Source organism: Cryptomeria japonica, chromosome 5 (assembly GCF_030272615.1).
Source record: "Cryptomeria japonica chromosome 5, Sugi_1.0, whole genome shotgun sequence".
Classification (NCBI taxonomy): Eukaryota; Viridiplantae; Streptophyta; class Pinopsida; order Cupressales; family Cupressaceae; genus Cryptomeria; species Cryptomeria japonica.
Genome location: NC_081409.1, coordinates 384,364,455 through 384,381,358, shown reverse-complemented (window position 1 = coordinate 384,381,358; position 16,904 = coordinate 384,364,455). Strand labels below are relative to the sequence as shown.

General features: G+C 36.7%; 2 protein-coding genes across 2 annotated transcripts; both read right to left on the bottom strand.

Annotated features, from left to right (window-relative positions):
• Positions 1–14,248: 14,248 nt before the first annotated feature.
• Positions 14,249–14,851, bottom strand: LOC131875936 (uncharacterized). The gene has a single exon (XM_059220675.1). The coding sequence runs from the start codon at positions 14,849–14,851 to the stop codon at positions 14,249–14,251; it is 603 nt and encodes a 200-aa protein (XP_059076658.1).
• A 759-nt stretch (positions 14,852–15,610) lies between these two features.
• LOC131875935 (uncharacterized) lies at positions 15,611–16,381 on the bottom strand. Its single transcript, XM_059220674.1, has one exon. The coding sequence runs from the start codon at positions 16,379–16,381 to the stop codon at positions 15,611–15,613; it is 771 nt and encodes a 256-aa protein (XP_059076657.1).
• Between the last annotated feature and the right edge of the window lie 523 nt (positions 16,382–16,904).

Genomic DNA, 16,904 nt, shown 5'->3' with positions numbered 1-16,904 from the left:
ATTTTCTCTATTATTTCTCATGCTCATGCTACCAAAAGGGGCCCTAATTGGAACACATGCAAGTGTCAGTTCTTGCCATTTGTGTCATAATCCCAATATTTTGATGTGATCATTGAAAGTTGGCCTAAATGGGAAAATAACTTGAGAATCCTATATAAGGAAATCATTTATCATTCATAAATCCAATCTAGAAATTCTATCATTCCAATTCAAGAGAAATTATTCCTTCATTCAAGAGTAGATTTGAGTACAAGGAGCATCAAGATACAACTACTTATGTTGAAGTATGGTGTCATGATGGATTTCCTTATGATTTGTCATGTTATTACATCAACACTTGGAATACATTATCTAAAGAGCATTTTATCACCGCCATTATCAATCCAAAGGTATAATATTGTCAATTCAACATTTTATTTTGTATTTAGCCTCTTCCCTACCAAGGGTAAGCTCTCTTTCTCATCATCATAGTTGTTGTGGAGGTGAAAACACCAACATGGGATTTGACTTAGGAAAGATCATATACAAGCTAACACTGTACCTCTTTTATGTGTGTGAGTTACAAATCTAACAACAGGGAGTGATAGAATTGCACAAACTTGATTGAGACACATATAATCAAACTTTGAACAAGAAAAAACCCTTGGACTATGTCAGTTAGCACCATAGTTAGATACTTTTAGGATAAATTTTGGAGGGAACCATCTAAAAAATCTCTTGATTTGAAATCTATAACATTATTTGATGAAGACACCTATAGGAATAGGACACCTATCTATTTCATGCTTAAAAATCATTAATGCAAAAATAGGAAATAAGGACGAATCACCAAATCCTTAACAATTGAAGCAATTTCAAACATAAACCAATATAAATTAACACAAGATAAGAATAAATTCAAATAAATGAAACTCCCTCATCATGCTTCGTGGCTTCCATTGTGCTTGTAGGTGGCTCTTAGGTATTGCACTGGGATTCCTGCATAGATTAGACTGTTGTTTGAAGACTGTGATTATGCGATTCTAGCTTGAATTGAGAAAATGATGTTGAATTTATAGATTTTCAACACAAAGGGGGTGAGAAATAGAACTCAAGTGTTGATTGATAGATAACTGAAATTGATTGATCAGTTAACAAAGTTGATTGATTTGTTAACTCAATAGATTGGAGAGTGAACTAAATAGATTGGCTAGTAAACTCAATTGATTTATTAGTAGACTAAATTGACTAGGGAGATGACTGATTAGATGGATTAGTCAGAAAAAGGTGATTGAGAGTTAAAAAGGATGATTGATGAGTTAACTGAGTTAAATGATTAGACAACTGATTTGATCAATCAATTCTGATTTTAGCATGCGTTGTAGGATTTTGAAATTGGTAATTTGAATGCTGAAATGAAAATGAAATTAATTGAAATTCAGATTTGGTGAAATGTGAATTTGAAAATGTGAAATTCAAATTTGGGGGAAAATGAAATGAAATTAGATGAAATTAATTGGAATTATAATTTGGGGATTTGGAGGAATTTGATTAATTAATTTAAATAATTTAAATGAAATAATTTAAACTTAGGAGATTGAATTAATTAAATAATACATATTATTTAACTAAGGAAAATGTTGCAATTAATTAAATAATTGACATTTAATTAATAATCGAGATATGGTTAATTGATTAAATGATGGAATGATAGAAATTCGATAATTATGAGTGTTGAAGGGTGATGATTAGAAGAAATAGTTAGTTTAATCAAATAATTAAAGAATTACTTAATTAAATAGACGAATAATTAGTGTAGAATTAATGAGACATTTTTAAGTGTCTACATTTTCCCTTCTTTGACACAATGTCAGAACAACGTTGTTTCAAAGAAAATGAAAAGAAAACTACCTCAGTATGCCCCAATGACACTTAGGGTATAAATATGCCCCCTCAAGAGATTGTTTGTGCATTGAAGGCATGAATGATCTCTCGAAAGAAGAAGAATGTTAGATGAAAGATGGAGAATGATTAGCTTGATGACAGGAATGGGTTTGGTTATAGAAAAGAAATGGTTGAAGTGATTTGTATATTGATTGATTTGATAGGATTGGATTGATAAGATTGATATGATTGATATGATTGATAGGATTCATTTGATAAAGATAAACTTCGGTTTCAAGAAGGACACATCCTACATAAGACAAAAGTGATCAAAACATCTGGTTTCGGGAAGGATAAATCCTATATAAGACAAATGATAGATCAAGATTGGATGAATGATAAAATATGATGAAGGTGAGGAAAAATTTATTGATAGAAATAAATGTTGAAATGATAGATGAAAAGATTGAAATTAAGTGATGAGAGAGATCATGTTAGATGAAAGAATGATTGTTAGGTGAAAGAATGATTGTTAGGTCCTGGAGACAACTGAGAGAGGGGGGGGGGGGGGGGGGGGGTGAATCAGTTGTCAACTAATTTCAAACCAAAAACAACTTAACCAACTTAATGTTTAATACTGGTAAACCAGTTAAGTATGCTGGTAGACAGTGTTAACAGTTAATAGCTATACCGGTAAAGATTAATGCATGAAACATAAACACAAAGTCATCCACAACACATGACACCAATATTTGTACGTGGAAACCCTGTAAGGGGAAAAACCACGGTGGGAAACCTTACCCACAATCAGATGATACTACCACAGATAGTAAGTGTACATAAATGGGGTCTGCACATGCAGAAAGGCCAATAGCCTAGACACATGACACCAATATTTGTCTTTTAATTCTGTCGGTTGATGACAATCATCAACTGTCTAAGTCTCTACCGGTGGTGGTATGACTCCAAGTTGATCTCTGAGATATTCAAAAGTCTCCTTAGGCAAAGGTTTTGTGAAAATATTTGCAAGCTGTTCTTTGGTATTCACATAAACTAGTTTTATCTCCTTATCTTCAACTTTTTCCTTTAGAAAATTTAGTTTGATAGAAACATGTTTTGTTTTAGAATGTAGTACTGGATTCTTAGATATATCAATTGCTGCAGTGTTATCACAATATATGGTAATAGGTTCCTTGCATTTTACCTTTATGTCTTTCAACATTTGCTTAAGCCATAGTACCTGTGTACAGTTGGTTGTTGCTGCAACATATTCTGATTCTGCTGTTGATAAAGATGTACAACTCTGTTTCTTACTCAACCAAGAAACTAGTCTGTTTCCAAGAAAGAATGCTCCGTCGGTGGTGCTTTTTCTATCATCCACATCTCCTGCCCAATTTACATATGTGTATGCACATAATTCAAAGTTTTCATCTCTAGGATACCATAATCCAAGATTTATAGTGCCTTGTAAGTATCGGAAAATCCTTTTTACTGTTGATTCATGATTTTCTCTAGGATTACTTTGAAATCTTGAAACGATACATACTGCATTCATAATATCAGGTCTGGTTTGTGTCAAATACAGTAAACCTCCTATCATAGATTTGTATCTAGTTGGATTAACAGGTGTAGATTCATCCCTTTGAGATAATTTGTCATTTGTAGTCATAGGTGTGCTTACCGGTTTAGAGTTCTCCATCCCAAATTTCTTTAGTAACTCTTTTAAGTATTTGGATTGACTCAAGAATATACCTTTGTCAGTCTATGAAATCTGCAATCCTAAAAAGAATTTTATTTCTCCAATCATAGACATTTCAAATTCTTGCTGCATTTTAGTAGAAAATTCCTTACATAGACCATCTTCTCCTCCAAAGATTATATCATCAATGAATAATTCTATAATCAAGATGTCATCATTAGATATTTTGTAATATAAATTGTTGTCTACATTTCCTTTAGTAAAACCAATCTTTAAAAGATACTTATCCAATCTTGCATACCAAGCTCTTGGGGCTTGTTTCAGTCCATACAGAGCTTTTTTTAACCTGCAAACCATATCATTATCATCTGTCAAAGAAAATCCATCAGGTTGTTCAATATAGACTTCCTCTTCAAGATCTCCATTCAAAAATGCACATTTAATATCCATTTGATAAACTTTGTAGTTCTTGTGAGCTGCAAAAGCCAAGAATAATCTGGCTACCTCAATTCTAGCTACAGGTGCAAAGGTTTCATTGTAATCAACTCCTTCTTTCTGAGAATATCCCTTACACACTAGTCTTTCTTTATTTTTGACAACCTTACCATCTTCATTAAGTTTGTTTCTAAATACCCATTTGGTTCCAATTACATTTTTATCTTTAGGTCGGGGAACTAATGTCCAAGTGTTATTTTTCTCAATTTGTTCTAAGTCTTCTTCCATAGCTTTAATCCAAAATTTATCTTCACATGCCTCATTAACAGATGATGGTTCTATTTGAGGAATAAGACATACCTCTTCATTTGCCAATCTTCCTCTTGTCATAACTCCTTTAAATTTATTTCCAATTATATGATCTTCAGAATGATTCAATCTTACATACCGGGGTGTCTTAGTTTGTTGTTGTTCTTCAATTACTGTGGAATCCTTAGATGGTACCGGGGTAACTGGATCTTCATTCTGTACTGGTGGATTTGGTGTAGGTTCATTTGTCATAATTTCTATTGCCGATTCAGAGTCTATATACCTTGAAGTTCCTCTGAATTGTTCATCAATCTTTACGTTTGTACTCTCAACAATTTTCTGCAATCTCTTGTTAAAACATCTATATGCCTTGCTCTTAGATGAATAACCAAGAAATATTCCTTCATCATTTCTAGGATCAAATTTGCCAATATACTCATCTCTTCTGATATAACATTTACTTCCAAAAATTCTGAAATACTTAAGAGTAGGAGTGTTACCAAACCATAGTTCATGAGGGGTCTTACCCATTTCACCTTTGATGTGAACTTTGTTGAATGTATAGACCGCTATGCTGATTGCTTCTCTCCAATACACATGTGGTAAATTTGCTTCTGATAACATACTTCTTGCTACATCCAAGATAGTTAAGTTTTTCCTTTCAACAATTCCATTCTACTGTGGTGTCTGAGGTGTTGATAGCTGTCTTCTGATTCCATTCACTTCACAAAATGTATTAAATTCCTTAGATGTGAATTCTCCTCCTTGATCTGATCTTAAGCATTTGATTTTCTTACCAGTTTCATTTTCAACCATTGCTTTGAACAGTTTAAACTTTCCAAGAGCTTCTGATTTTTCTCTGAGAAAGGTAACCCAACACATTCTAGAATAGTCATCAATGATTAGCATGAAATACCTATCACCTTGTAAGCTTTTATTTCTAGCTGGACCACATAAATCAGTGTGAATCAAATCAAGAGCATTATTGGATTTTTCTAGAATACTTTTGAAACTAGCTCTAACTTGTTTTCCAAATTGACATTCCTTACATACTGTATTATGAGGTTTGACAATTTTAGGTAGATCTCTAACTGCCTTAGTAGTACTGATCTTTACCATGCAATCAAAGTTTACATGACAGAGTCTCTTATGCCATAACCAACTTTCATCTATATGTGCAATCAAGCATGTCTTTTCACTGTTATTCAAATGAAAGATATTACCTCTAGTCTGATTACCAGTTGCAATTTCCAAACTAGTTCTATTTATGATTTTGCATTTTCCATTTTTAAATTGTAACTGAAATCCTTTCTCAACTAATTGACCAACACTTAAAAGATTATGCTTTAATCCTTCGACATAGTAGACATTGTCAGTGTTATGCTTACCATCAAGAGATATTGTACCCTTACCTTTGATTGAACAGGCTTTGTCATCTCCAAATCTTACTAAACCTCCATTGTATTCTTGAAAGTTCAAGAATTTACCTTTGTCTCCTATCATATGATGTGAGCATCCTGAGTCAATGATCCATTCATCCTTTACTTCAACTTTAGCTGCTAGGGATTTTTCTACTAGTTGAGCAGTAGGTGCCGGTTGATCTTCTGTTATAGCAACAAAAACCCATCCATTGTCTATCAAATCCTCATTAGAATCATCAGTCACACCTTCATCAACAATGTAACAAGATTTGTCTTTGTTCTTCTTAAATCTGTATCTCTGATATTCAGGATTAGGCTTGTATGTCCTTCTAGCTTCTTCTCTTAGTCTAGCATGTCTATTAGGGCATCTCGACGCCATATGACCAATCTTATTGCAGTTAAAACATTTAAAGGGTGCTTTACCTTCATACTTACTTCTAATTGGACCTTTAGACATTTTCCTTGCAAATAGTGCTTCAAGTCCTTCAAGTTCTTCATTTTCTTTCCTGCTTTCTTCAAGTTCTCTTGCATAGAAGGCTTTCCAATCAGATATGTCAAATGATGGAGCAGATGATGTTGATGCTTTAAAGGCTAAATCTATCTTTATACTAGCAACAAGACCAAATTCTTCAATTTCAAAAGTTGAAAGTTTCCCAATCAATGTATCCCTAGTTACTGATGTATTAGGCATTGTTCTTAACTCATTTATAACAGTACCCTTCATTTTATATGCCGGTGGCAATCCTCTTAAGATTTTAGAAACAATTTCATCCTCACTTAAGGTTCCTCCACAACATTTAATACCCAAAACAATTTCATTTACTCTTTCCATAAAAGCAGAAATCCTTTCATCTTCTTCCATTTTTAGATGTTCATACTTGACCCGGAAGCTTTCAAGTTTTGCAATTTTGACTGTGGAATCTCCTTCTTTCAGTGTTTCCAAATGAGCCCAAATAGATTTAGCAGTGGACCTATCTGATAATCCCATGATTTGTTGATCTGATAATGCGCTCAAAAGTGCTTCTCTTGCTTTGCAATCATTTTCCTCATCTTTAGCCAAGGTAGTTGGACTGGGCTGACCAGGTACAATAGCAGTGTAACCTTTCTTTGTAACTTCCCAGACGTCTTCACCAATGCAATTTAGATGTGTCTCCATTTTGATCTTCCATATGCCATAGTTGGTTCCATCAAGTTTAGGACCATCCCTCCTGAAATAATTAGTAGACATTGGATCTCTTGAAGTTGTTAAACTTCTGCAAAAGAGGACTAAGCTTGGATACCAATTGTTAGGTCCCGGAGACAATTGAGAGGGGGGGGGGGGGGGGCTGTGTGAATCAGTTGTCAACTAATTTCAAACCAAAAACAACTTAACCAACTTAATGCTTAATACCAGTAAACCAGTTATGTATGCCGGTAGACAGTGTTAATAGTTAATAGCTATATCGGTAAAGATTAATGCATGAAACATAAACACAAAGTCATCCACAACACATGACACCAATATTTGTACGTGGAAACCCTGTAAGGGGAAAAACCACGGTGGGAAACCTTACCCACAATCAGATGATACTACTGTAGATAGTAAGTGTACATAAATGGGGTCTGCACATGCAGAAAGGCCAACAACCTAGAGCTCACTGCTCAATCACAAAATGGGAGTCACACTGACTACAGTTGGATGGTTAAATTCAATAAGAATGTACTGCACAAAATAGCATCTTCATATGCTGGATTTAGTACCAGTGTAATGCTGATATGCTTTCACAAAAACCTAGCTTCACCATCGAATGATGTCTTCATGTATAGCTCTGCTTAATCTCGCATATACCTTCACACAATTATTTTTTGCATTTCATGCCTGGTCTTACAAATAAGATCTTACCTTTATACCATAACCTAAGACCAATTTTAGTAGGTCGTCTCTACAAGATATTACAATAAAACATTTTACAAACAATATAATATCCGATGCAATAAATGATTAAACATGTCAACTTAATGCATTTACAACAATAATTAATCATTTCCATAGCGTGCCATGCTGATCTAGAAAAGATAAACCTGTCGGTGTAACCCTAGGTAACCCTGGACCTATTTGCCGGTAAAAACAAATATGCAAATATGAATATACCAATGATCAAAACTCCAGGACAAGATGTCCAAACGATGTCTTCGACATCACCAAGTGTCTTCCACATCAGTCCGAGTGCCGATGATCATTAAATCCTGCCGGTGAACTATATACTAGTATATGTGCAATAGTTACTTGCTTGCTGGTGAATGCTGCTGGATCTCCAAAGTGCTAGTGTTTTAGTAGGTGTTGACATCAATGACAAAACCATACCAAAATACCAACAATGATAAAGTAGAAAAATGCTTGATGGGAGAATGATCTGAAGAGACAATCAACATGATGAGATTAGAAAAATGAAATCATATGATTGATGATTTGATTGATGGTGAATAGTCTTCTTGTCCTTGTTCATAGTGCAATACATTTTCATCATTGAGCCTTATTATGTAACAATGTGGCTTATTACATCAGGGTATGAGGAACTAAGATGTAAATATATCTCATTGCAAAGAAACAAACACGTAGAAGATAAGGAGTGAACCCTCCATTCTAGGAATAACAACATGGGTCGAGGTATGTGCGGTATTCACAAGCATAATAATCCTTCATGGGATACTTGTCGAATGAGCGTACCAATCACAAACACCCACTAGAACTATTTCCCCAGAACTTCATTGGTTCAAACCACAAACAAAAAACAAAGAAAAAGGATCATGCCCATCATGGCTCCTCTAGTCACTTTTCGGACATCCTTGAGTAGCTAGAAACATGATCTTCACCAATTTGATAAAAGATAAAATCAACTAGAACAAAATGCAGTAGCCATACTAATTTGTGTCTTCGTGTGATTGCTTGATGTGATTTTGATAATGTCTGGTTTCAGAAGTTTTGGACCCCGTTTAAGACCGACCTGTCTAGTTTCGAGTGTATCGATTTTGTTTAAGACAAGATAATGATCACCTTGATATGGATAGTTGATATGATAGATTATACAATTTTGGATTAAGGCAAAAATAGGTTTTGAAGGGGCCCCAAAATCCTTTACAAAATGATTCTAAGAGGATTAGAATCAGAAAGCAATATCCAAAAAAAATGGGTTGCAAGGATAGGCATAAAAAGCAGAAGCCAAAGAGACAGCAAAAGCCCAGCTAGGCACAAAAAGACAATAGAAACACCAAACCTAGACACAAAAAGAACCAACAACAGAAAACAACCCAATCACATTAGGCTTCTGAGGGTCTCAGTGACCGCAACCTCTAGGGCATTCATGGTATCAGCAACAACCTGCATAGCGTTATGATCCAAGTTCTGAAAGGCCACCTTTTTCTTCATGTTCTCTCGAGTCCTTTTGTAGGGTCCTTCACCACTTTGAGTCGCCTCAGCTTCCTCACCAATAACAACAAAAACCTTATCCGATTGGTCTAAAATTTTCACCATGGTATTCATAACCATTGCAGACTGTTTAACAATTTTATGACTGCTAACCATAATGGTCTTGAGGGTGTCTTGGATTTTTTTGTAGCCATCCTCAACCCAAGTGATGCGTTCCTCCAGTTTTTTCTTCAGCTGGTCAACCCCTTCCCCTATTTTCTTGATATAGTCCATGGTTGAATTCTTCTCAACCTTAGTCCAATTCCCTTCATTATGTAGACCAAGAGAAGAACCAGTAGGGAGAGAAGCCATTTTACTTCCCAGAGCTCTTTGGTTAATCCAAATCTCTTTAAGTTCATGAAATAGCCACTTGAACAAACTAAAGGTGTCGATTGCATGATCACAAGCCATACCCAACACATTTTTTGTAATCCTCCCTCTTATCATTTAGCTCATCACTTTTAGGATGAAGGTCTGCAATACCAACCACACCCACATTACCAGTCTCCTTAAAGGAAAGAGGAGAGGTTGGGACATTAGGGTTATCAGGGTTCTTAACATCATCTTCCTTCTCAATAGAAGAGGGGGAGACAATCTCAGCCAAATTAGAGGAGGAGGACATAACAATGTTCTTATCACTTGTGGAACCCTTCCTCATTTTGGGTTTAGAGCTCGAAGGAATTTCCACTTTAGCTTTTTTCAGGGGAGGGGGAGTCTCATTAGACCCAGACCCAGAGGCATCATTCTCAAACTCTCCCACACTAGTCTCATCATTATCAAAAGAAATATGGATAAAATCCTTAGGGGGAGGAAGAGCACGAAAATGGGCATCAATAAGAACCAACAAGCCTTCATGCACAATGGGAAACTTAGCAGGGTTCTTATGGTGGTCACTGAAATTAGTCCTAAGAGAAGACATGAGGTAGAAAGGGAAAGACATTTTCACTCCATGGCGGAAATGATTTAGAATAAAAAAATGGTGGCCATACACCCTAGTATACCGACCATCCAAAGTGAGGTAATTCATAATTACCTTGATAAGCTTCTACCAAAAAGACTTGATGACCGCAATATCATAGTAGCTAGCCATCTTCTTAACAATTTTAGCCCGCTCCTCCTCCTCCTCCTTAAGGAAATTATGCACAACTTACTCTGTGTACACCCTATCTCTGTAATAATTCATTCCATCCATAGATAACCTAGTGACCTGAGAAATTAGGGCTTCATCAACCAGGACCCTCTGACCGTGAAGAAAAATCGAACCATCCTTCATGTTTTTAGAAAAACACCTAGTAACATCTTGATTTCGTCCTTGAAGCTTCTCAATGTAAGTAGTGAACCCATCTTTCTTTAGAATGCGCCAAAGCTTCTTTTCATTTTTAAGTTGCACACAACTAGGCAACTCATTTCTCTTTCTCGCACCACCCATTTTATCGAGCTCTCTATAATTCTCTCTGCAATGAATTTACAGAGTTAAGGCAAACCTCCAGAAAATATATGAAATCGCCCACAAAGCATGCGAAATAAATTCACATCGATTCTTATGTCCTCTCTGGCCACCTGTCTCAGAACGGAAGGTATTAGAAATTCTAAAAACACTCAAAGTTATAATAGCACTAGTAATCATTAACTTTACTCCCCTGACTTCGCTCATGGAGCAGATGCATTGCCAGTTTTGAGTCCAACCTATCACCATGGGTCCAACAAAGCTGGTCTCTACACGTCACTCCCATGTTGGCAAGGAAGTCAGCAATCACATTGGCTTGTCTATAAACATGAGAAAACATACATTTATCAAAGGTTTTAATAATGTCTTTATATTTTTTCATCCAAATATCAACATTCCAAGCCAGAGTAGGATTTCCCTTTAGGTAGTTGATAATATTCTTAGAGTCCCCCTCGACCCAAACAAGCTTACAGTTGTTCTGTTTTGCAAGTTTAAGACTATAATAAGCTCCTATGGCTTCAGAAACATTATTAGTTTGTTTACCAAGATAGAGAGAAATAACAAAAATGAAGTTGTTGTTGTGATCTCGTATCACCCCATCACAACTAGCTTGACCTGGGTTCCCTCTAGCCACGCCATCAAAATTGATTTTGACCCAACCTTGGGGTGGAAAGTTCCAACTAATGTTGTCCCTGGGGTTGACCTTAGGTGTAACCATATGATGACCAAAATTCCAGCCCTTGACAACATTGGCTTCATACTCCTTAAGGATACCACTATGAGAGAGGACATTGGGGCTAACAACCGAGAGGTTATTAGAGATGGCTAGAAATTTTCTTAAAAATAATATCAGAAGGGAGATGGATATCTCTGAAGATATGATTATTACGTTCTTTCCATAAACCCCATGCCATATGAGGAAACACAAAAAACTAAATCTTCTTTATGAAGGGATTTATTGAGGGTGGGTTCCATTGGTGGACAAAATCCTTAACATCTCTTGGTAAAGTCTAGCAAAGATCCCATTTCTGAAGCACCAGACTCTAAATCTTAAAGGTGTAAGAGCAATGTAAAAATAGATGGTCCATAGATTCAGCTGCCTGCAAGCACAAGTAGCATCTATTTGGGATAGAAAATCCCCTCTTAATAGTAGTTAAGATTTTATTAAGAAAGAGGAGCCAAAAAAACATATTGACCTTAGGAGAAAGGTTCTTAATCCAAACTTTAGAACACCAGGACACATAAGGTTCATTACACACATCCGTAAAAGCCACATAAAACTTCCCATTGGGATTGAATTTCCAGATTAGTTCATCTTCCACACTTTCCTCTAAACCAAATGAATTTAGGGAAATTTTCAATTGGGTAAAAGGGATTAATAACAAGAAGATTAACCCACTTACCCTCCTTCCAATAGCTAGCCACCATAGTGCCGTGAGAAGCCACCCAAAGATCCTTTAAGGATCCCAGAGTAGGATCAGAAGCAAGTGAGTGATTCCCGATCCAACAATCATCCCAAAACCAGATTTTTCTTCCATTCCCTAGCTTCCAATACTCTCCCCAAATAGCCACATCCCTAGCCTTGAGAATATTGTTCCAAAGATGAGAACCAATGGGGATCTGAGAAGAACTCAAAAAATCCTACAAAGAATGAACATTAGAGAGATATTTATTATGCCATAAGGTGTTCCATTCCCTTCTGCGGTCATAAGACCTCCGGACCTATCTAGCAAGAAGAGCATTATTAAAGGTTTTGATGCTTCTAATACCCAATCCACCAAGTCTCCTTGGCTTGCAGACATTCTACCAGGCAACCAAAAGGATTCTTCTCTTTTACTCAACCCCTGACCAAAAGAATCATTTTTGAATTTTGTCAATAATATCAGCAAATTTAGAGGGAATTTTGAACAAACTGAGAGCATACACTAGGAGGTTATGAAGAGTAGCTTTCAACAACTGAATTTTACTAGCCTGACTCAAAAGGGTACATTTCCACCCAACCAAATTCCTATTAAATTGATCAATTAAAGATTGCAAAAAGGACCCAAAAGGTTTATATCCTAGAGGGAGGCCCCGGTAAGTAGAGGGGAGCTTACCAATGAGGCAGCCAAGAATGCTAGCAATCTTCATTTGGCACTGCTTAGGGGTGTTGATAAAATAGATATAACTTTTAGTTATATTAACCATCTGTCCAAAGGCTTTTTCATAGATGCTGAGAATCGATTTGTTGACTCTAGCTTCTCCAAAAAAGGAGCTACCCATTACAATGGTATCATCAACAAATTGTTGATGAGAGCAAATCAAATTGGCAGAGGACGACTTGAGACCTTTCAAGGATCCATCCACAATTTTTTTATGAATGTATCTCCCTAGAATTTCTGCCATTATAGTGAAAAGAATAGGATATATGGGATCACCTTGCCTAAGACCCCTCGAGGTTCTAAAGAAGTGGGACGATGAACCATTGATAATAACAACAGAAGAGGCATTAGAAATGAGCTACCAAATCAAACTAATCACCTTGCTAGAGAAACCAAATGCCTGAAGAAATTTTTTTAAGAAGCACCAATCCACCCTATCATAAGCTTTAGAAATATCCAATTTCAAAAGAAAGCCTTGAGATTTCACCTCCAAAAGAGAATGAATATTTTCATGAATTGTGATGATGGAGTCAAGAATCCATCTTCCTAGCACAAAGCCATTTTGTTGAGGGGAGATCGGAAGAGGAAGAACACCCAGCAATCTTGATGTAAGGACCTTGGAAATAATTTTATAGGAGATGCACAAGCTGATAGGCCTAAAAGAATCCAAAGAATCAACCCCTTTCTTCTTAAGAATGAGGACAACGAAGGTAGCATTCAATTCCTTCAACAGAGATCTATCTCCAAAAAAATCTTTAACAACATTTGACACATCTTCCCCTACCACATCTAAAAAGTGCTGAAAGAAAAACATAGGAAAACCATCAGGGCCTGGATCTTTACTGCTAAAAGAAAAGACAACACTCCTAATCTCCTCCTTAGAAGGAATGGCAACAAGATAATGCTTTTGGCTCTCAGATAGGATTTTAGGTATAGTATCAGCCAACATATTCTGAGCCTTCGAGTCCAACATTGTATCTTTCTTTAGAAGATCAACAAAAAGATCAACATCAGCTCTACTTATTTCTTCCTCATTATTAGTTATTCTCCCATTCTTCATCGGGTGGCTAATTCTATTTGCAGCTCTATGCTTAAGGATAGAGATGTGGAAGAATCTAGTGTTTTTATCACCATCCTTGAGACATAAGGCTCAAGATCTCTGCCTCCAAAAGGTCTCTTCCTGAGCTATTATATTGTGGTATTTGGATAGAACCTCACTCTCCTTAGCAAAACTATCATTCACATATCCTTCATGTTGAACTTTACCTTGGATCAAGACCAACTCCTCCTGAATAGAAAATTTTTGAACAGAGATGTCCCCAAAGACTTCTATATTCCACTATTTAACTTTCTCCTTGACATGCCTTAACTTTTTAGCAACCCAGAACATAGCAGAGTCATCCACATGTACATTCCACCAATCCTTCACGCTACTAGGAAGGTTGGGTGGGAAAGCCACATTTTCTCAAATCTAAATAGAAACCTCCTTCATGGACCATTTTTAGGCTCAAGCATCAGACATATAGGAAGGTGGTCAGATCCAATTCTAAGCATAGAATTCAGAGAACAGATATAATGTTGGATCCAATCAACAAAAATCAAGGCCTTATCAATCCTAACTTGAATCAGGTCAGTACCAACACCACGATTGGACCAAGTGAAAGAAGCTCCAGATAAATCCAAGTCAACCAGACCTTGACTATCAATGAAGTCAGCTAAGTCCAATTTGTTGTCAATCTGTATCTGGGATCCCCCAAATTTCTCAACATCCGTAAGAGGGGTATTAAAATCCCCCATAATAAGCCAGGGAGTATTGGGACAACAACTATGAAAAGAAGAGAGCTTTAGCCATAATTTCCTCCTGCAAACTTTATTATTAGGAGCATGCACATTGGACAAAATCCAAGAGAACCCATCCCTTGAATGTTTAAACAAAGTAGCAACATGGTTACTATCATGACGGATAGGAGTGCCATGAATAAACTTGGTATTCCAGAGGGTAGCAACTCCTCCAGAAGCCCCATCAGAGCTGCTCCCATAAGATTCACAAAATTTAGAGAACTTAATTTTCTCCACCTTATCTTTAGTCATTTTAGTTTCTTGAATAAGTAAAATATCTGGTCTATGATCCCTAACAATATTACGGATAATGTCATGTTTATGACTGCTATTAAGACCTCTAATATTCCAAGATAGGATCTTCATTTCTTACCAGGGGAATTAAATAGACCGTCATGGATCATTTTCTGCGATCCATCCTCTAAGTTTTGTATTCTCTCCTGATCTCTTTGCCATCTGTTAGATTTTCTCCCTGTACTTCAAGGTGGCCCACCATAGTCTTCTTTCATGAAACAATCTGCCTTCACTATGTTACGAGTTGTAACTCCAGGCTTCTGTTGAGACTTCTTTTTCTTTGACAAAACCTTAGTGTAGCTCATTTCTTCATCAAAGTCAATTCCTTCTAAACCCGTAGAACTATCAATCTTCGGGGACTGCAAGGTGTCTGAAATAACAATATTTGGATCAAAGTTAGGGAGGTTATAGATAGAGTGTTGTGACAAAGAATCATCCTCCAAAGTCTTCTTCAGATCATTGAGCTCAAGAGCTCCAAACAATGTTCCAAGAACTGTAGAAGATTGTTGATCTTTGAAGGAGAATTCTTCCATGTCCTTTGATCTATGGGGGTTCAGGGAAAGTTCTCCCTCCTCCAAATCTTCCACCAAAAACTAGTCTATTACTTTCACCTCATCGTTTTGGCCATGTTGAACAACATTTTTCTTACTGGTTTCATGACTCCAATTAGGCCCTTTCTGGTGCACAAAATCACCCTTCTTATTCTAGGTATTTGCTTCAACATTTTGCCCAATGGCCTGCCTTTTTACACAAGCAAACAAAAGGTAACGATTCAAACTCAATAGTTTGAACTAGCGTTCTCAACTTCAACACCAGCTCAACCAACAAAGGAAGATCCTTAGATCTCGACACCCCCACACAAATCCTAGCATAGACCATAATTTTCCTAGCCGTCGTCATAGGGTCAATGGATAGAAGTTCACCAAACACTCCAGCAATGCCCTTAAAAATATCTTCATGCCAGTATTCCAGTGGAAGCTCTGGCAACTTAACCCAGACATGAATGGTTTCAAAAAAGGCATCAGACATATCCATATTCATACTCCACTTCTTAAGGGTTAAGGAGAATCCATGGACCCCAGAAAGAATAGTCATGATGTCCTCAATGCATGAGAATGCAAAGGAGAAAAAACTTTGAGGGAGAGTCAAAACCTCAACTTGCCCTTTGATCTTCCACCTTTGACTAACAAAGACCCTCACTGAGTATATGTTGGGTCTAGGTCCAATGAACTTTCCAACAAGGGTGAGTGCCATAACATCGACGTCGTGATCAATCACATGGTCCGGGATCGACAAAGCAACCTTTCCACTAGCCTTATCACAAGTAATAGAAACAGGTGGAAAAGAGGACTTTTCGGTCGGCTTAACCCCAAATAAACCAACCCAATGATTATTCGCGGCTCTAGTTAAAAAATCCCATTCTGTGGCCCCCGTGATAGGACCCCGAGAAGCTCGTGACCTGTCCCTTGGGTCCACTTGAAAACCCATTTTTGGGTCCCCACCATCTTCAGAATCCGCATCACCCTAGCTATCCTTAGAGCCAATAGATCCTGGGGATCTCGAGCTAGCTCCTTGTGAACCCAAAAGGGGTCCGCCAAGGACCTCAGAATCATCACCTGAAACCCTCCCTTGATCTACGTGAAACCCTACCCTAAGCACCATTTTTCTTGTAGTGTATGTCGATTACATAATATTTAGAGGAAATGATGATGATAGATTAGACAGTTGATCAACTTGATTGCAAATGTTTTGACAAGATAGTTATATCCTTTGTGAACTTCATGCGAAGTGTTTGTTGGATAAATGCTAGGATATTTGATTCTTGTGAGACATGTTATTGCAAGTTTTCAATTGATTTTTTCAATGTTTTTTGGATTTTGTGGATTGATATTTTGATTTTTTGTGTTTTTGCCCCTTTCTGGCAATTGCAGTGGATTTTAGCAATTGCAATACATTTTGATAACAATTGCAATGAATTTTAATAGCAACTGCGGATAAATATTCTTAATTG

Excerpts from the sequence above, each read along its gene's own strand:
- LOC131875935 (XM_059220674.1), bottom strand. The coding sequence starts at position 16,381 with ATGGGTTTTCAAGTGGACCCAAGGGACAGGTCACGAGCTTCTCGGGGT.
- LOC131875936 (XM_059220675.1), bottom strand. The coding sequence starts at position 14,851 with ATGACTAAAGATAAGGTGGAGAAAATTAAGTTCTCTAAATTTTGTGAA.